This window comes from Pristiophorus japonicus, chromosome 15 (genome assembly GCF_044704955.1).
Source record: "Pristiophorus japonicus isolate sPriJap1 chromosome 15, sPriJap1.hap1, whole genome shotgun sequence".
NCBI classification, from domain to species: Eukaryota; Metazoa; Chordata; class Chondrichthyes; family Pristiophoridae; genus Pristiophorus; species Pristiophorus japonicus.
Genome location: NC_091991.1, coordinates 1,552,555 through 1,573,904, shown reverse-complemented (window position 1 = coordinate 1,573,904; position 21,350 = coordinate 1,552,555). Strand labels below are relative to the sequence as shown.

General features: G+C 42.6%; 1 protein-coding gene across 3 annotated transcripts; it reads left to right on the top strand.

The window, feature by feature from the left end:
* Nucleotides 1–204: 204 nt before the first annotated feature.
* On the top strand, nt 205–21,350 carry LOC139280556 (G/T mismatch-specific thymine DNA glycosylase-like). Of its 3 annotated transcripts, none has more exons than XM_070900044.1 (10): nt 205–431; nt 551–684; nt 5,215–5,444; nt 11,692–11,761; nt 12,117–12,252; nt 12,338–12,420; nt 12,963–13,057; nt 13,923–14,094; nt 16,315–16,443; nt 18,114–21,350. In XM_070900044.1, the coding sequence occupies exons 1-10, from the start codon at nt 370–372 to the stop codon at nt 18,254–18,256; spliced, it is 1,254 nt and encodes a 417-aa protein (XP_070756145.1). In that variant the 5' UTR covers nt 205–369; the 3' UTR covers nt 18,257–21,350. The 3 variants fall into 3 exon arrangements, with proteins under 3 accessions (XP_070756145.1, XP_070756146.1, XP_070756144.1); XM_070900045.1 differs by having other exon boundaries at nt 5,212–5,444; nt 18,117–21,350; XM_070900043.1 differs by having other exon boundaries at nt 5,212–5,444.

Below are 21,350 nucleotides of genomic sequence, written 5' to 3'. Positions count from 1 at the left end.
CTTTACAACAGTTAGTACAGGTGTGTTCACACATTGGGAATTAGTAATACAATTATATTCATTTTAGCGCAGGTTGGTGTTGGATCTTTGGAATCTAGCCTCTAGTTATCCCTTCTCTCTCTCTCTCCCCCCCCCCCCGCGTTCTGTGGTGCGGGGAGTTGGTGCAGTCGGGCCGCGCGCCGCCCCTGCCACTGAGGGTGGGCGGCCCCTTTGTTCCGTGGCGCTGAGGCCGGAGACAGAGAGAGGGAGAGAGCCCGGCATCGCCCCGCGCAACCCGGCCCGGCCCGGCCCGGCACCCGCTCTCAGCCCCCGAGCGGCGGGTCCCGCTGCAGGCCCCGATCCCCCTCTCTGTCCTCTCCCGCCGCTGAGATGGAGACGCCGCCGGCCCCGGCCCCGGCCCCGATGCCGCCGCCCGAGTATTTCCAGGATTGGTGAGTGAGGCAGAGCCCGGCCGCTCCGGGGGGGGGAGGAGGAGGCCTCGGCCTCGGCCTTTCCCTGTGTCTCCGCCCGCCCCACTGACCGACCCCCCTTCTTCCTCTTCTGCCTCCAGGTGCAGCAGCGGCTCGGCCCAGCAGCCCCCCGCTCTCCAACCGGCTCCCCGCCGCCCCGCGGCCGGGCCCCGGCCCCATACCCTCAGCATGGAGGAGGCCGCAGCCCCGCTCCCGGCCCCAGAGGCCGCGCAGGGTAAGAGACTTCAGCTTTATAATTAGAGCAAGTACACAAAAAAAACAGCCTCGAATAACCTTAAAAATGAAAGAAAGACTTGCATTTATATAGCGCCCTTCACAGCCTCAGGACGTCCCAAAGCGCTTTACAGCCAATGAAGTACTTGGAGTGCAGTCACTGTTGTAATGTGGGAAACGCAGCAGCCAATTTGTGCACAGCAAGCTCCCACAAGCAGCAATGTGATAATGACCTGATAATCTGTTTGTTTTGTTAATTAAGGGATAAATATTGGTGAGAACACTGGGGATAACTCCCCTCCTCTTGTAGAAACAGTGCCTCTAACATCTTATCCGAAAGACGGCACCGCCGACAGTGCAGTGCTCCCTCAACACTGCGCTGGAGTGTCGGCCTAGATTTTTGAGTTCATATCTTTAGCGTGGGCTTGAACTCTGATTCAGAGGCGAGCATGCTAACCACTGAGTCACGCGCCCACAAAATAGATTGCAACTTTTTTCTGTTGACTAAGTTTCTGTCCGTGCTGGATAGGGCAGTGACCTGGTTATGGTTCCAGACTAGCAAACTAGAGTTATTCAGTTCAGATCAACAGCTTGCATTTATATAGCATCTTTAAATGTTCAAAATGTCCCAAGGCTACACTGTATATAATTGAAACACCCAGTACACTAATATTTCTATTGGTTGCCATTTAAGTCTATAGTGAGCATTCATCTAAAGCCAAAATAAGAGCAGTAACTAGAATTAAAACCCCAGTCCTCTGTGTATGACCAAAGTTCTTAACCACTTTTAAAAAGGGATCGATCCACATAGCATTATCTGCCTCTATTCAAAATACCCACTACTCAGAGTGACACAAAATCCTTCCTTTCTACTATCACTCAAGCCCTATTAATTTTCTACGTGTATATATGTATATTTGTTTGGGTAAATACGTGAAGGGAAACATTTGCTGGGCTATGGGGATAGGGCAGGAGAATTGGAATATTTGGGCAGCTCTTTCAAAGAGCCGGCAGAGGTACAATAGGCCAAATGGCCTCCTTCTGTGCTGTATTCTATGATTCTAGGAGCGTTACCAAACAAAATTTGACACCAAGCCACATAAGGAGATACGCAGTGACTTGCCAGCAGCGGGAAACTGCATAGAAGCGTGCTGCGCAATAATCTGGAAGCTCCAACGAATGGAAGTACGATGTTTCCATTTTTTTTTAAACTAGCCTCTCCCTCCCTGGCATTTTTTAAAAGAACCAGCTCCCTCCTGGCATTTTTTCCCGAGTCACGAAACGAACAACCCAAAAAACACACCCTGCGCAGAAATCGCGTCCTATATTTTAAAGAGCCTCTTAAAGGAGTAGAGAGAGGTGGAGAGGTTTGGGGAGGGAATTCCAGAGCTTAAGGGCATGGCAGCTGAAGGCACAGCCGCCAATGGTGGAGCGATTAAAATCGGGGGTGCTCAAGAGGTCAGAGTTGGAGGAGTGCATTAGAACATTAAGAAATAGGAACAGGAGTAGGCCATAAGGCCCCTCGAGTCTGCTCTGCCATTCAATAAGATCATGGACTTAGCTCCACTTCCCTACCCACTCCCATAACCCCTTATCGTTTAAGAAATTGTCTATTTCTGTCTTAAATTTATTCAGTGTCCCAGCTTCCACAGCTCTCTGAGGCAGCGAATTCCACAGATTTACAACCGTTTGAGAGAAGAAATTTCTCCTCATCTCTGTTTTAAATTGGTGGTCCCTTATTCTAAGATCATGCCCTCTAGTTCTAGTCTCCCCAATCAGTGGAAACATCCTCTCTGCATCCATCTTGTCAAGTCCCCTCATAATCTTATACGTTTCGATAAGATCACCTCTCATTCTTCTGAATTCCAATGAGTAGAGGCCCAACCTACTCAACCTTTCCTCACGTCAACCCCCTCATCCCGGAATCAACCGAGTGAACCTTCTCTGAACTGCCTCCAAAGCAAGTATATCCTTTCGTAAATATGGAAACCAAAACTGGCCTCACCAATACCTTATATAGCTGTAGCAAGACTTCCCTGCTTTTATACCCCATCCCCTTTGCAATAAAGGCCAAGAAACCATTGGCCTTCCTGATCACTTGCTGTACTGCAGCACTTTGCAATCTTTCTCCATTTAAATAATAACTTGCTCTTTAATTTTTTCTGCCAAAGTGCATGACCTCACACTTTCCAATATTATACTCCATCTGCCAAATTTTTGCCCACTCACTTAGCCTGTTTTGCAGATTTTTTGTGTCCTCACACATTGCTTTTCCTCCCATCTTTGTATCATCAGCAAACTTGGCTACGTTACACTCAGTCCCTTCTTCCAAGTCGTTATTATAGATTGTAAATAGTTGGGGTTCCAGCACTGATCCCTGCGGCACCCACTCGTTACTGGTTGCAAACCAGAGAATTAACCATTTATCCCGACTCTCTGTTCTCTGTTAGTTAGCCAATCCTCTATCCATGCTAATATATTATCCCCAACCCTGTGAACATTTATCTTGTGCAGTAACCTTTTATGTGGCATTTTGTCAGATACCTTCTGGAAGTCCCAATACACCATATCCACTGGTTCCCCTTTATCCACCCTGTTCGTTACATCCTCAAAGAATTCCAGCAAATTTGCCAAACGTGACTTACCCTTCATAAATCCATGCTGACTCTGCCTGACCAAATTTTGCTTTTCCAAATGTCCTGCTATTGCTCCTTTAATAATGGACTCCATTGAAGGAGATCTCTAAGGGCTGGGAGAGGTTACAGAGATCAGGAGGGGCGAAGCCATGGAGGGATTTGAACAGAAGGATGAGAATTTTAAAATTAAGATGTTGCCGGACCGAGAGCCAATGTAGGTCAGCGAGCACAGGGTGATGGGATTGTGGGGTTTGGTGCGAGTTCGAATATGGGCAACAGCAATCCCTCTGTGGATTCAATTTGTGGGCTGGTTCCAGAAGAAAAGGAAGCATGAAGTTTGCCAAATTGTCAAAGAACTATCCAACTTGTTGATGGAGCCTGCTATTCCTACCCAGCCTGGGCTACCTGTGACTTCCGTCCCACCACTATATTGTTGACTCTCTGAAGTTGCTCAGCAATTCACCCAGTTATACAACAGTTGTATTTCCAAGGATGGCCACCTTGAAGGATGTAGCAATGGGCAATAAATGTGTTGCCCACACCCTGAGTGTGAATTTAGTGTGAGATGTCACTTGATCCAGCTCTCTACAGCTCATTCATTTTATTAATAACTTCCTCGTATCAACTCAAAATATCAGCTTTCAGCATGTGTTTAGAACTGCTTGATGCGAGCTGACCATAAGATTTCAGCCTGAGCTCCCCAGACCCAATGAAATCCACAACATCATCAGATTCCTTCATTCTTTGCAATTTGCTACATCGTTAACATAATTACTTATGTTGCTTCAGCATCTTTTGACAAGTATTACAAGAGAAAAATGCAGTTCGTGCGACTACAAATCCAGAACCTAAGCAAATACTAAATCCACCTTGGGAGGTGGAGGAAAAGTAATAATACAAATAACTAAATAAGAGTTCTTGGGAGAGAATAATGTTCTGTAAAGGATGGGAAAAAAGTGTATTGCAAATATGTCAGGCTCTAACTTTTCAGTATTAGTACTGTAATAATTTCCTGTTATTTCTATCGTGTGATACCCTTTTACAGTAATGTTGCTGTTGTAGTTTGGCTGTGTGTAAGCATCAGAAACTGTTGAATTAGATGCAAGTTAGTTTCTCTCTCCTTCCCCCGCCCCCCCCCCCCCCCCCCCAATTTGTGGTCTCTTTAGTTTTAGACCATCATTTGAGGAACACAAATGTCAATCCTGTGCCATTTAGCAGAATAATTCATCTCTAAACTGACAGAAGCTTGACAATTAATTCACTTCTGTTTCACCCCTGGTTTGAGGTCTAGAGTATTGTTGCACAGACTTTCTTTTTTAAGTGTTTCACAGATTATAGATACTGACTTGCAACATTGCATTTGTGAGTGCTGCTACTAGTGGCAGTTCTGACTCTGGCACTAATATAAACGAGGCACCTCCCAACAATACGGAGACTCGCCTCAAGATTCCCTTTTCTACCAGAGGTAATCATAAGTAGGTGATGTGCTGGTTGCTACATAGTATGCCACCATTTTGTTCCTGCTGTGATTGGCCAGAGGGCTCTCTGCCAGCCTTAAAAGCCATCAATCTAATTTTTCTGTCACTGACATGTAACAGATTTTCTCCCAGATAGATTTATGGTCGGAAACTTATAATTAATTTTTCATTTTGTAAATAATCTTATCAAAATTTATCTTAAGTAGGCATTACTCTAGTGACGTTAGAGTACTTTGAAAGTACTTCATAACTTTGCTTGAGCTTTAAGTCTAGGTTTGTGTCTGTGCTGACCTTCCCAAGACGTCAAAGTTGTTGGCTTGAGCTATGGAAGGAATCAGCTTTACTGATGCAGCGGCAGTTGCAAGCAAAACAAGTAAGAGCAACTCGGGACTCGGTATTGCTGTGTTTCTTCAGCAGCTCCAAAACGTAAAAGGGGAAGACCTCCAGGACAGCAGAAAAAGAAAGCTGAAGGAGCAGGTGCCAAACGAGGCAAAACAGACGGCAAATCAGGGGGGAAACAGGAAAAAATCACAAATGCTTTTAAAACTGTGAAAAGAAAAATCGATCGATTCAATGGGACAAGTGAAGCCGAGCTTATGACAAAAACCTTACCAGATATATTGACCTACGGTTTAGACATTGTGATCGTAAGTTATGGTTCTCCTTATTTTTACACATTTGGTTTAACCTAATTGCAATGAACAGTAAGTTATTCAAGGTAATTACTAATGTCTTTATTTTGAACAAGTGAAGTTTCCAAAGGAAAAGAGTAACAGCTCACTTCTTGAGCTGCGGAAATGTGAGTGTGAAAGTGACACGCCTAGAAACGAGTCCGTCGGGTGTTTGAATGGGAACAGTGCAGGAAGATTTGTGTATCTTACCAAGGGAGCTGCTTCAGGGTGGCTTTTGCTGTCTCCCTTTCATGGGGGAAGGGAAAGATTGCACTGAGCCAGTGCTGTCATGCAATTGCCATACTACTAGTCAGGTGACAAATAGAATGTTCCATTTTTGTGACTCAGCAACCTGTGTGAGACAAAATTGTGAGGAGGCCTTGGAACTACTGCTACTGCTGGATCTCTAATTATTCTGTCATTTTGAGCTGGAAATGGCTACTTGTTCATGTGTTCAAATTAGCAGGATTTCATTGTCCAGTACTGCTTTATCGGTGAGGTAATGCTCCCTTTCCTTTTCAAGGTTTCTTTTTAAAAACATTGCTAAATAATTGGTATACGATTCACAGGAGTGACAGAAAAGGGTACCCACATGTCCTTCATTAACATATAATTAGTATAAGGCTAGTCAAAGGAAGGGTGAGGCTGATTAAGGACCAAAAAGGAGATCTTTGTATGGAGACAGAGTGGCTGAGGTACGAAATGAATACTTTGCATCTGTCTTCAGTAAAGAGGAGGATGCTGCCAATGTCACAGTAAAGGAGGAGGTTGTACAGATGTTGGATAGGATAAAAAATAATGTTACTTAAAAGGTTGGCAGCGCTCAAGGTAGAAAAGTCACCTGGTCCGATGGGATGGATCCTAGGTTACGGGGAAGTAAGGGTGAACAATAGCAGAGGCTCTGGCCACAATCTTCCAATCCTGCTTAGATATGGGAGTGGTGCCAGGGAACTGGAGGGTTGCAAATGTTACCCCCTTGCTCAAAAAGGGGAGCGGGATAAATGCGGCCCCTACCAGCCAATCAGCCTAACGTCGATGGTGACGGAACTGAGACATTAATCCAGAAGAAAATTAATTGGCACTTAAAAAAAAATTTAAAAATGGGTTAATAAATGAAAGCACGGATTTGTTAATGGCAAATCGTGAGTTCTTTTATGAAGTAATGGAGAGGGTGAATGAGGGAAGTGTGGTTGATGTTGTGCACATTGACTTTCAAAAGGAGTTTGATAAAGTGCCACATAATACACTTGTGAGCAAAGTTGAAGCCCATGGAATTAAAGGAGCAGTGGCTGCCTAGATCTGTAATTGGCTAAGGGACACAGAGTCGTGGTGAATGGTTGTCGTGGTGTTCCCCAGGGATCGTTGGGATCACTGCTTTTTTTGATATATATTACTGACCTGGACTTGGGTATGTAGGGCATAATTTCAAAGCTTGCAGATGACACGAACCTCAGAAATGTAGTAAACAGTCTCTAACCAGCGTAAATAAAGGAGACTATGAAGGTATGAGGGCAGAGTTGGGTAATGTGGACTGGGAAAATAGATTAAAGTGTAGGACGGTTGATGAACAGTGGCGTACATTTAAGGAGATATTTCGCGACTCTCAAGAAAAATATATTCCAGTGAGGAGGAAAGGGTGTAAGAGAAAAGATAGCCATCCGTGGCTAACTAAAGAAATAAAGGATGGTATCCAATTTAAAAACAAGGGCATACAAAGTGGCCAAAACTAGTGGGAGGATAGAAGACTGGGAAGATTTTAAAAACCGACAAAGAATGACAAAAAATGATTAAGAAAGGGACGATAGACTATGAAAGTAAACTAGCGCAAAATATAAAAACAGCTAGCAAGAGTTTCTATAGGTATATAAAAAGGAAAAGGGTGACTAACGTAAATATTGGTCCCTTAGGACAAGAAATTAGTAATGGGGATCATGGGGATGGCAGAAACTCTGAACAAATATTTTGTATCAGTCTTTACGTAGAGGACACTAACAATATTTCGACAGTGGATAGTCAAGGGGCTATGGGGGGGGAGGAACGTAACACAATCACAATCACTAATGAGGTGGTACTCAGTAAGATAATGGGACTAAAGGCAGATAAATCCCCTGGATGTGATGGCTTGCATCCTAGGGTCTTAAGAGAAGTAGCGGCAGGGATTGTGGATGCATTGGTTGTAATTTACCAAATTTCCCTGGAAAATTGCAAATGTAATGCCCCTATTTAAAAAAGGAGGCAGACAAAAAGCAGGAAACTACAGACCAGTTAGCCTAACATCTATGGTTGGAAAAATGCTGGAGTCCATTATTAAAGAAGCAGTAGCAAGATATTTGGAAAAGCAAAATTCGGTCAGGCAGAGTCAGCATGGATTTATGAAGGTGAAGCCATGTTTGACAAATTTGCTTTGAGGATGTAATGAGCAGGGTGGATAAAGGGGAACCAGTGGATGTGTATTTGGACTTTCAGAGGGCAATTGACAAGGTGCCACATAAAAGGTTACTGCACAAGATAAAAGGTTGGGGGTAATATATTAGCATGGATAGAGGATTGGCTAACTAACAGAGAACAGAGAGTCAGGATAAATGGTTCATTCTCTGGTTGGCAACCAGTAACTAATGGGGTGCCGCAGGGATCAGTGCTGGGACCCCAACTATTTACAATCTATAACGACTTGGAAGAAGGGATGGAGTGTAACGTAGCCAAGTTTGCTTTTCCTCCCATCTTTGTATCGTCAGCAATATGTGAGGACAACAAAAAATCTGCAAAAAGACAGACAGGCTAAGTGAGTGGGCAAAAATTTGGCAGATGGAGTATAATGTTGGAAAGTGTGAGGTCATGCATTTTGGCAGAAAAAATCAAAGAGCAAGTTATTATTTAGATGGAGAAAGATTGCAAAGTGCTGCAGTACAGCGGGACCTGGGGGGTACTTGTGCATGAAACACAAAAGGATAGTATGCAGGTACAGCAAGTGATCAGAAAGGCCAATGGTATCTTGGCCTTTATTGCAAAGGGAATGGAGTTTAAAAGCAGGGAAGTCTTGCTACAGCTATATAAGGTATTGGTGAGGCCACACCTGGAATACTGCGTGCAGTTTTGGTTTCCATATTTACGAAAGGATATACTTGCTTTGGAGGTAGTTCAGAGAAGGTTCACTCGATTGATTCCAGGGATGAGGGGGTTGACTTATGAGGAAAGGTTGAGTGTGTTGGGCTTCTACTCATTGGAATTCAGAAGAATGAGAGTTGATCTTATCGAAACGAATAAGATTATGAGGGGGCTTGACAAGGTGGATGCAGAGAGGATGTTTCCACTAATGGGGGAGACTAGAACTAGAGGGCATGATCTTAGAATAAGGGGCCGCTCATTTAAAACACATGTTGTAAATCTGGAATTCGCTGCCACAGAGAGCTGTGGCAGCTGGGACATTGAATAAATTTAAGACAGAAATAGTTTCTTGAGCAATAAGGGGTTATGGGGAGCGGGCAGGGAAGTGGAGCTGAGTCCATGATCAGATCAGCCATGATGTTATTGAATGGCGGAGCAGGCTCGAGGGGCCGTATGGCCTCCTCCTGCTATTTCTTATGTTCTTATGATAGTGACAGACTTCAGATGGACATAGACAGACTGGTGTAATCACAGAAAAAGTAACTTTTGTTTTCATTTGCAATCTGAATTACAATCGTAAACTGATTACCAGGTTAAAAAGTAACCTGTTATCATGCTAATTCACTATGCAGTCAGTTTGTTAATGTGGAACCTTACATTGTTTGGTATAGTTGAAAGGTGGAACTGGCTGCTACAGGGTGAATAGCTGTTGCAACGTGGGGAATATAACCAGTGTATTTCATTCGGTACATTTGCCTGAACTTTTTAGACTTGCATTGCTGCAGATTCCTCGATTGCCACTAGGGGGTGCTGGGGATCTTTTGTCAATCAATGTTCAGTATTCGTTTCTGAATCCAAAGTCTACTGACATTTCTAATGCTCTGTCTCTGCTGCTAACTAAAATATTTAAAAAGATTTAAGAAGTCGCGCTGTCTAAACTGAGTTGTTTTTCTGTTGAGGCCACCAGCTAGCATTCATTCCTCTTTACTTATGGCGCTCTATAATAGCAAGATCAGCCAGGCCCATCGCATTTACATAACAGACACAGTTTAACACCTGACTAGAGAATGGGGTTCGTCTGTTTTTGGAACTAAAGTTCCCAGGTGAAAAGGGAAACTTTAATGCTTTATCAGTTAAAGGTAGGCCTTTAAAAGTAGTCTTTTTAAAAAAAAAATACTAGCAGCAAGAGAATAGCTCCTATACCATGAGTTGTGACGAAGGGTCATCGACCTGAAATGCTAACTCTGCTTCTCTCCATAGATGCTGCATGACCTGCTGAGATTTCCAGCATTTTCTGTTTTTATGTTAGTTCCCATACCGTGTAGTTTGGACCAGTCCTTCAATATCCTTTTCTATTTCCATGCTGAGGTAGTTAAAATGAGCTGAAATGATTTAACCCTGCCCAGCCAGTTTTGTGGCCATACCCCTTAACAACTGCACAATAAGCACTTAAAAATTAGACTGAAATCTTGCTGGAAAGATTCAAGATGTGGCAGCATGATGGCAAAGATCCACAGAAGGCAGCGGGAAGCCTTTCTTGTGCTTGCCTTGTATAATTAACCGTTCTAAACCCTGTCAATGATGGAATGGCAGCTGCAGTTTCTCATATGGCGAGTTCCTGATCTCGTACATACCAGAGGAAGGCCATGTGCTTCCTCGCTCAAATGGAAAGTTAGAGCATAAATCACAGTGGACCATCATTTGTGCAGTTGTATCTACAGTAGCAGTGGTCATTATCATAGGCAGTCCCTAGGAATCGAGGAAGACTTGCTTCCACTCTTAATATGAATCCTTAGGTGGTTGAACAGTCCAATACAAGAACCACAGTCCCTGTCATTCCAGATCCCGAACTTCATGTTAGAGGAGTGGAAGATGCCTGTGTGTGACTTTTTAACCTGGGGTGATCGTTGCAGACCGACTACCACACTGGCTTAGCTGAGCAAGGTCTTGGTCCAGTGGCAAGGGGGTCCAAGATGACTGGAGACCAGGCACTGCTGTATAAGCCTAAATGCCATGGGCGAGGTGTTGGCCGTAGGCTCGGCGCCAAGTAGCGCCATTGGTAGGTGGCCTGAGGCTTGATAGAGATGTTGCAGCAGCTACCGTGCTCTCCCCTGAAGCAAAGGCAATTCTGTAAGTAGGAGAAAATTGAGTTTTAAAACAAGAATGCTGGTGCAGGAAGAGTACTGCGGGTATGTTTGCCATGGCTTCTGCTAAATATTGAAATAGTGTCAACTGCATTTTTAGGCTATAATTCTCTGCTGAATGTTGGCTCGTAAACTTAAAACAAAATCAAAATGGTTATGATTAGCCAGGAAATCTGGAGTTGACTTAGTTCCCAAGAAAGGAAAGTTTGGAGGGCAAACTGACCCACATCATTTTTGTGCACCTCCAAGTAGCTGGTTCAAGAGTACACCGAGAAATTGAGTAGGCTGCTCCTCCCGATGGAGAATGATGTGACAGGGAAAATAAGTTATAAAATGTGTTTGAAACAGTAGCTGTTCGTTGCGCTTGTATTTTGATGGTTTGACCCGACTATTCCTCTCCACTGGTAGGTAGAATCTAGCTGTTTTGAGTGGGAGATTTCAGCCAAATCTCAGTAGCTTCTATTCTGTTATCAAAAAGCAGCATAATTGAATTTGTTGTTAGTGCCTTGTATAATATATCACGTCTGGAACTTTAAATATTTTGGACCAAAATTCCACAGAAAGCCTTTGAGGAAAAATTGCTGCCGTGTCCAATGTGATATGTCCCCTGTGAAGAATGCATTGCAAAATGGAAACTTATGCTTGGCTACCTGCTTCCCACTGCTGCAAGTACTCAGTGAGGACAGGATTGGGTTCAGCAATGATGTCCTCCATGGGGAATATGTTGCTTACCCTCAATCTCAAGGCTGACCCATGAGTATTGGCCACTTCTGCAAGGCACTAGAGGATGCCTAGCGCCAGTGTGACTGCAATATCTCTGGGGGGGTAAGGGAAAGGTGTATATACTTACTGTCATCAACAAATTCTGCTAAAATTGAGAAAACCCAATGTTTTGGCTTCATGTATTTTATTTTTCTTGGTCCGCTGGTTGTAATTTCCTATCCAATCTAAACTGAGTCTACTGTTTGTTATAGATTGGAATTAACCCAGGGCTGATGGCAGCATACAAAGGACATCATTACCCGGGACCAGGAAATCATTTTTGTAAGTTCTTGTATGTACAGAATTCCTGTAGGGTGTTCTTAAACCTTTTGGAAGTTTCGATGTTTGATTTGTAAAACCTGTTACATGTCTAATTTTATCCAGTTCTGACCAAGGATCACTGACCTGAGACATTAACTCTGTTTCTCTCTCCACAGCGCTGCCTGACCCGCTGACTATTTCCAGCATTCTCTGTTTTTATTTCAGATCTCCAGCATCTGCAGTATTTTGCTTTTGTTTTTATTGTGTGTGGGGTTTCAGAAGTGGAATTTCTAGGTTTTTATTACCCAAAACTAGTTTATTTTGTCAGGACTCGTGCTTACATTTAAATTTTCACATGTGCATCTTTCTTCCATAGGGAAGTGCTTGTTTTTGTCCGGTCTTATCGATAAGCCTTTAAATCATGTGGATGATACTACTTTACCAGAGAAATATGGAATCGGTTTCACCAACATGGTGGAGAGAACTACTCCAGGAAGCAAGGACCTCAAAAGGTGATTAATGAATGTGAATTAAAATTCAAAATGAATTGTTTTGTTTGGAAAGAACATTTTAATTAAAATAGTCTTTGCATTCCAGTAAAGAGATTCGGGAAGGAGGATTAATACTTCTGCAAAAACTGCAGAAATTTAAGCCACGGATTGCCGTTTTTAATGGAAAATGTAAGTATATGTATGAAATGCTAAAATCAAATTAATTTTGGCTCCTTGACTATAACTTGATGTATAAAATGATATTTTTATTTGCTACAAGTTGAGGGGTATTAGTGCTGGGGAATAGTACCCAGTGTCAACATCAAACTCTCCTAGGTCATGTAAAGCACAACAAGATAGATTAAAGCACGCTCAGTCCCAACCTCCAGAAGACACTGCATCATTTCAGGCCAAGCCTCAGAGGTGAAAGGCTACTGCATTACCCAGTTCCCCACAAAGTATGAACTCATTGCTTAAATGTAAGTTATTTCACAAAATACCTAGACAGGCTCTAAAGTCTACTCATTGTGATGATTCTGTACATACTAAGTGGTATAAACGAGTAAGTGATGTGTATGGAAGACAACTTATACCAAAGTAATTATCGGCAAACTTGACAATGGCCAATAGGAAAGGTGTTCCATTGATGCTTGAGAAACTGATGAGCGGAGCCTGGCTTTATTAACTTGGTGAGTTTGGAACAATCTGACCTTGCTTACCATTTGTTACAGGCATTTATGAAATTTTTAGCAAAGAAGTATTTGGAGTTAAGGTCAAGAAATTGGAATTTGGTCAGCAGCCACACAGGATCCCTGAAGGAGAAACAGTAAGCACTTATTTCATGCATATAAAATTCTGAAGCACATAATGCTCAGTTCTTCTGTTGGAAAACCCTCCTTCTCTCTCTTCCCTCCCCACCCCCGTCTGTTGATTCTGAACTCTTATCTTGCAGTGAAAATTTGCCCATTTTCCCTTTCGTATTTACTTCGTCAGGTGGCGTGTTTCTAGAAGTAAGCATTTGATTTCAGATTTGGATTTCAATTTAAAAGCATAGCCCATCTTCCTGATTGAGAATTGAGAATCTATTTCCTTCATTGGAACTTGAATTTTCCTGTAGTCTATCTTCAATTTGCTGAAGGAACTAAGCTTGAGTGTCTCTCAACCCAGTGATCATTTCTTCCTTTTCACAGCGTTGTTTCCAGTGTAGCGACCCAGAAGTTTATCCTAGCTAGTAATAGGTCGGTACGGTTAAATCCTGCTTCAAGTGTCCTCGAGTTCTAGATTGTTTCTTTGGCCTCGCTATCACATTCTTCTCCAATTCCTTTTGCCTCCTTCCCACTCAAACAGCACCTTTCAACATCTGCCTGTTCTGTTCTAGCCTACATTTCAGTCATTTTGAAGCACAGAAGAAGTTTGGCTTACCACTTCCTCCCGACAAAGTGCCCTATCTATATCTGAACTAAATTTTCCCAACCCTTTCAATTGCCTTAAATTCTGTACTCTGCTCTTTTATTTGCCTTAAGTTCTCCATCTTATATTTCTGTATCTTAATCTCATCATTACTTCCCATTTGCTGAAAGTGTTCCTTCATCCGAAATATACTAGTGTTCCTCGTGCAGTTTCACCACTTCCTTTCCCACAGTGAGGTTTTCTGTAACGTTAAAATAAATCATTGTGACTTTATTTTTAAGGTGGTTTATGTCATGCCTTCTTCCAGTGCAAGGTGTGCACAGTTTCCTCGGGCTCAGGACAAGGTACATTATTATATCAAGCTAAAGGAACTACGAAACCACTTGAAAGGCACTACAGGTGCTGGAGAGATCACGGAAGTCGAATACTCATTTGACCTGCAGAAAGCTCAGGGTAAGTCGCCTGCAGTTGTAATTGAAACAATCTCCTGCAGGTGGAGGAGCAGCCCAATGTCTACAAATTTATTTTTTTAAGATTTAGTCTTAAAACCTTCTGTATCTACCAACTATCCTGTAACGTTTTGTTACTGGGACGAACATGCTTGAACCAATCATACTCTCCCACTAGATTGCCAAACATTCAATCTGAAGTAACTAATACTTATTTACAGCTAAATAGAAATATGAAGTACAAAACATGGCACTTATAAGAATTACATTACGTAACCATGCATACAATAAACTCCTGTAATGGGTCCATTGTCATTTGTAAGGACTTAAAAATCTAATTTTGAAAGATACCTGGTTACGAACACCAGGAATTCAATCAGTTTTGCCATTGTGTAGCAGCTTATCATGTATAATACCACATCCCTTAAATAGCCTGTTTGACCTGTGAACTCGTAGAAGCAAGTCATCCTCGTTCGAGGGACCGCCTATGATGATGAGTATAGGAAGGACTGCTGTCAAACAAAGCTGCCCTCAAAGTTATATTGTGCCTTTAATGAAGTAAAACATTCCAAGGCACTGCACAGGAGCGTTATAAAAAAAGTTTTAAACTATTTTAAACTTTAGCTTTTTATATCTAAATTCCCTTGCATTCTGCTTTTCAGGCAAATTTAAAGAATATTACATTCATATTCACAAAGCTACCCACTGATTTATGCATAAATACATTATGTAATGCAGGATGCATACCAAATACAGTATTAATCCCCACCCCATCCTTAAGATCCACTCACTATCTGGACAGACTAGTTTTGGCAAATGTAACAAGTAATTGGCGATGAGCAATCAGATTACAGGAAACCTGTTCACAAAGATGCATCCATCAGCAGTTTCAATCCGTGAGCTGAACTAAGATGATTAAGGACCCTGTCTGCTCTTTAATTAAATATGAAATTGGTGACGGTTTAAGGCATATACTATGACCAAACATTCCAATCCTGCTCACCTTTTTTCCTTTCAGTAACAAAAGGATCTTAATTAGGTAAAGCTGACGTCAATGTTTTTCTTAACCGAAGGGCACAGACTGAAGTGGTCATTTCATTGATGCATAGTATAGTATAGTATAATTATTCGGTAAAAGGAAAGAACAAACTAAACACTCCATGGATGAATAAAGCCATAAGGGAACAATTGAGGGTAAGGATAGAGGCATACATTAAATACATAGACAGCAGGGGAGTGCATGATAAGGGAGTGCATCATGGCACCCCCGACCTGTGAGAGAACAGCTCCGCAGGTCGGGCTATAAAAGAGCTGGAGTGGCGTACCACTTCAACCTCCAGCGCGAGCTGCTCCAAGGATTTTGAGATGGGCGACTGGGTGACGTCATCAAAACCCTGGTCGCCGTTTTGGAGCGTGGGCAGGCACATCGGCAGGGCCCAGGTACAGAGGAGTGGGAAGGTCGGGGTGGGTGAGCAGCGAGTGTTTGTGGCGGAGGTGTGACAGATGAGGGTACGGGGCCCAGAAGAGGCAAGGGCCCAGGGGCAGCACGGGTCAGCCCACACTGCAATACGTCTGAGCGCTGGGTCCGTGCAGCAGAGCAGGTCTCCAGTCGTCCTGATTAACCCTTGCCGCTGGACCAAGACCTAGCTCTGTCGAGCCCATGTGGTGGCTGGTGTGCAACGGTCACCCCACGTTAAATAAATCCACGCACAGGCATCTTCCATCCCTCAATTGGAGCTCTGGACTGGAACATCGGGTCCTTCATTGAAACACCTGTGTACTCGTGGAAGCAAGTCATCCTCGTTCGAGGGACCACCTATGATGATGAGTATAGGAAGGACTGCTGTCAAACAAAGCTGCTCATCCATAGCTCACAAAGGCAGAGCGCACCCAAATAAACAAACTGGCAACACGCTGATGGTTAGAATTAAGTTATCGTAACGGTAGGCATTTCTACTTTATACCCAGGTTATGCAGAAATGAATGTTAATATCTAATTAATATCTAAATGTTCACTGTAGTGTTGGAATGTTGGATTCCCAGTCATTGGGCATGAGCTGATTCCCAGTCTTCAATTGTAATTGTCCTGAATGGTTGAGTTCTTGGTTTGGCCACAAGCTGGAGTAGTTCATTGAACCATCTCCAAATTGGTACTCTGTTTTTATTAAAACTGTAATAAAAAGCAATCTGTAAATATTTTTTAAAACTCTAATTCTCCTCCCAGCGGAAGCCAAGAAAATGGCGGTGAAAGAGGAAAAATATGACCCAGGTTACGAAGCCGCTTATGGAGGAACATATATTGAAAAATCTGCTGAAAGCAATGGGCAGTGCAATTTTGCTACGACTGAACCAGGTAAAGTTATAAAATGATTTCCAAGGCGAGCTAATCCACTCAGGTTTTCAGAGTTTTATATTGGTGTATGGCGAATTTTCTGCATTAAACTACTGTATGTGGATTTTTGGCAATCTTGTAAATCTTAGGATATTAAATCAATACTGCATTCATTTGTTACTAATATAATTCAAGAATCAATGAAGGAAGCTCTTCGCAGCATCACAAACATTTTGTACTTATTAATAAAAGGTTGTGTATTGTGTATGTTGTATCAAATAACTGTTCTTGGAGACAGAGTCTACTGTCACCGTCACTCCTAAAGCACACTTTGTGTCAGCCGATGATCCTGGGAGATCTTTGTATTAATGCCCTGACAGTTCCCTCCCCAGGGTCCATTTGTTTCTGTATAAATCGCTGAGGAATGAACGGGGCAATCCTGTGATGTACCAGTTAATTAGAAACAAACTGCAAAAAGACTAATTAAAAACTTAGCGATTAGGAATGCTGCTAGTGTTGCACTAGTCATACTTTGAAAGTGTTGCAGTCTACCCATTTTAAAAATAAGTGAGTTGGTATACAGCTGGTATTATTCGGGGAGAGGGGGTCCGGGAAAGAATTAAGTGACATCAGTATAAGCAATCTACAAAGGATTGCGCCATTAAATCCAGGTAATGGTCAACTAAGATCATCCAATATTTATCTAATAAAATATCGATAACAAGAGGGCACAGATCGGCAAAGGAGCCAGAGGTGACTAAGAAAAACGTTTTTACCCTGGGATGCACTGGTTGGGATTTGGAATGCACTGCCTGATAGGGTGGTGGATACAGGTTCAGTAGTAGCTGTGCTGTACTATTTTATAATATGAAAACCTGATGGAAATGATGTATGATACCATATATATTTTACGCTACGGTCTGCATTGTTTTTAAAAAGTACATGAACATTTTCATTTTAAGGGAGTAGGGTGACTAGATAGTGCTCATCATGACGAGCCGTTTCACCTTGTCCAGAACAGTAGAACCAGAGATCACGGTCTATACTTGAAGGGGGGTAAATTCAAAGCTAATCTGCAGAAGCGATACTTCAGTGAGCGAGTGGTCAAACTATGGAACAGGCTCCCTCGGGAGACAGTGGAAGCAGTTAGTATTGATTAATTCAAATCCAAATTAGATAGATTTCTTTCAGCAATACCAGTATATGGGTGATTTGAGGCATGACGTGGTAAATGTAGTATGCGTGGGAGGAAAACTGACTAGATCTGTGGTAACCAAAGCTCTCCACCACCTTGTCATTCCTGTGTCTGTTTTGGATTGATTGATGGAGATTAATTGCTATGATTCGTCTCAGTTACTGTGCCATGCAGGATGGTAGGAGGCTAACGAGAGGAATCGTGGGTCTTATGGTGATTTGTGGTTGAAGATATTATGTAAAACTTAGTGAATTCTAAGATGACACCAGATGGTTTCCTGATGTTTCTCTTGAAACATGATATCTGGCATTCAAAACTTTTGTACATTGAAGTTGGCAAAAGTTAGTAACTTTAAAATGTTAAATGCTTTCATATTTTTGATTGTAGTCTCTTTATCTCAGCAGGGTGCTTTACTCTGCAGTTATATTTATGAACTATTTTCCAGATTTAATTTAGAAAATAACACCAAGTTACTTCGACTAAATTTGTTTTGTAGCAGCAACCAGCAACTCCGAGTTCAACGCAGACTCGACGTTTTGCCAAGTTCCTGACGGTCAGTGGATGACCCAGTCGTTTGCCGATCAGATTCCTTCAATCAACAATTACTGCACACAACCTCAAGAAGGGAATAGCACATAATGAATTTGACAGGTTTGCAGAACTTAATGTTACTGCAGTTTTAATGCAGTCTTAAAGTACTGTACCTCAGTCTTTGAACTGAGGAGGTTTGGGGATAACATTTTATTTCCCTAATGTTTTAACTTTAGAATTCTGTGTAAACGTAATGATGTAGTGAAGGTCAGAAAACTGAACTCGTAAACTTTTAGCATAAAACCTTTCCCAAGATATTTATAGATGGGAGGAGAGATAGTTTAACGGAAAAATTGTTTTCTATTTAATAAGGTCAGATGCTCATTTTATTCCTTTAATACAATTTGGAGTTTCTTACTGGCACACATTCTCTTGCTCAAGTATTTAAATTGTAGGGCTGTTAGAATTCAGAGATGGAGAGGTTTAGGGAGGGAATTCCAGAGCTTGGGGCCTCGGCAGCTGAAGGCTCGGCCACCGATGGTGGAGTGATTTAAAATCGGGGATAAACAAGAGGCCAGAATTAGGTAAGCGCTGAGATCTCTGGGTTCTGGAAGACATCAATTTACAGAGGGTAGAACCTTGGTCAGAGTTAATGGTGAGAGTACAAAAAAAAAATCACACTGTAACCTTTTAAACTGAATCAGAACGGTGTTTAGGGCCTTGCTTATTTGGAGCTTTTGCAACATTTGTATTTTTCAGGATATGAGCACATGTTGAAGTTCTATCAATAGCAGTTTCAATTTCAGATCTATTCAGCAAACCACTTGAATTTTAAGTTTAATATTAGACCAAAGGGTCCATATTAGAAATACACAATGAATACGGGTCCAAGTGTCCATTTCTTGTTTATGCAAATTTAACGTAAAATCGGAAGAGTTTCAATTCTTCATTTTAAGTTCACTTTGCAATGTGAGGGGGTGTTACTTCTCCAGAGAAAATTAAATTCTGTTACACAAGATACACCTTGATTCACAGCCTCTACCTTTTTGTTATATATTAATAAAGGATAAGAAGGTGTTAGAGTTGTAAAATAAGTAGCAGAAATAATCATGTTTTACAATTGAATAGATGTTCTTAACACTATTTGAATACAGTCTACTCTTGATTCAAAGTTGCTTAATTTAAATTATTCAACGATTCACATTTTAGCAATAAATTCCCACTTTATGCTGTTATTTTACCTGCGTTGCTGAATTCAAATAATGAATTTTTTTTCTTGCAAAAAGACAACTTTGAATTATCCTGATTAGATTGTAGTTTCGAAAGTTGATGGTGCACGGAAAAGGAGCCAGAGAATAAGAAGTTTTCAGGCAAATCTTTTAATTCTGTTTAAAAAAAAAAAATCTGTGATTGAGCAACAGTACAGTTGCCTCCAGTGTTTTGGGGTTTTAATATTTTTGTATGAACTATAAAAGATGGTTTTCCACTGAAAATTGTATGGAAATTAAACTGAACATTCACAATTCTGGCTTGCTCATGCATTTCACAGCGGTTACCCTTTGAACTAAACATGCGCAACAATTGATTTCTGGTCTTTTCTGATTCACATTTGAGTGAGTAGAAACAAAAACAGTTCCTTCTGTGGACTTGTACTTAAGTGCGTAGGCCTAAGGAAATGAAGCTCACTAGCCCTGATTTTAACACCCACACATGCTGAGAACGGGGAGTGCAAGGAATGTAAATCCCTTGCAACATCTTTGGCCAATCCTCATGCCATTCTAACAAGTGTGTTCTGGCCAGATAGAGGGCTTCAGTGAAACTATCACTCCGTCCCTAACTATATTTTAGCTCTAAGACAACTGCATTTGGTGCCCAGTACCAGCCTCACCCAGGAGCACAAGGCCAAAGAGACGGTTATTTTTGCGAGTTTCCTTGTGGGCCTCGCAGGGAAGCCTCCGATTGTCCAGCGAGCCCTCCCCCAGGCACTACTTACCTGACTGACTATAATCATTCTTGCGAGTCTTCAGCCATGGCTCCTGCCGTACTTGCCCGACACCTGCCCGCTGGCCTGAAGTCACTGATGCCGGATTCTGGCCGAGGTTGGGAGTCGCAATGGCTCGGGCCTCGTGTCCGCTCACCCCGCCAGCCCCACTCTTTCTCCTCCTCCCCTCCCTGTTAAAACCAGGGCTATGTTTTTATGTAAAACATTGCTCAACTGTGACATCACACTTTGTAAAATGCCTTAAGGGTTCATTAAACTATTATAACTAACCAGTGTGAGTGTTTTCAGCAAAGATTTTGTAAGACTGTCGTTAGTGACTTAAAGCTGTTGCACGTTTTCAGGTTACACACATCACCAACGTTCCCCCTAAGTTGCACAGCCGTGCAGCGATTGGGAGATCCCACGCAGGCTGGGGTCACAGCGATTGGGAGATCCTTCGCAGGCCACGCAGCGATTGGGAGATCCTTCGCAGGCCACGCAGCGATTGGGAGATCCCACGCGGCTGGTCACAGTGATTGGGAGATCCCACGCAGGCTGGGGTCACAGCGATTGGGAGATCCTTCGCAGGCCACGCAGCGATTGGGAGATCCCACGCAGGCTGGGGTCACAGCGATTGGGAGATCCCGCGCGGCCGGTCACAGCAATTGGGAGATCCTTTGCAGGCCACGCAGCAGTTGGGAGATCCCACGCAGTGATTGGGAGATCCCGCGTGGCCGACAGCGCAGTGATTGGGAGATCCCGCGTGGCCGACAGCGCAGTGATTGGGAGATCCCGCGTGGCCGACAGCGCAGTGATTGGGAGATCCCGCGTGGCCGACAGCGCAGTGATTGGGAGATCCCGCGTGGCCGACAGCGCAGTGATTGGGAGATCCCGTGCAGGCCAGTCACCAGCTGTAACACCGGAGAAGATACACGGCCGCACATCACCAACATTCCCCCTAAGCTGCACAGCAAATTTAAAGGGACCGCGCACCTAAAATAAACATTAGAGGGAACATTGTATGTCACATGATCTTGTATGTAAACTGTTCCTGTGGGAATATATACAAATAAATGTACTCGAGGGGCAACTACTGGAAACTTTTAAAAAATGTTAATATTGTTTACTAGTAAATTTGGTGCTCAGTCCTCTCGCAAGAGAGGGATGTTTATGAAATCTGGCAAAAAAACACTCAATAAAGATTACAATAAATTCTTTTTA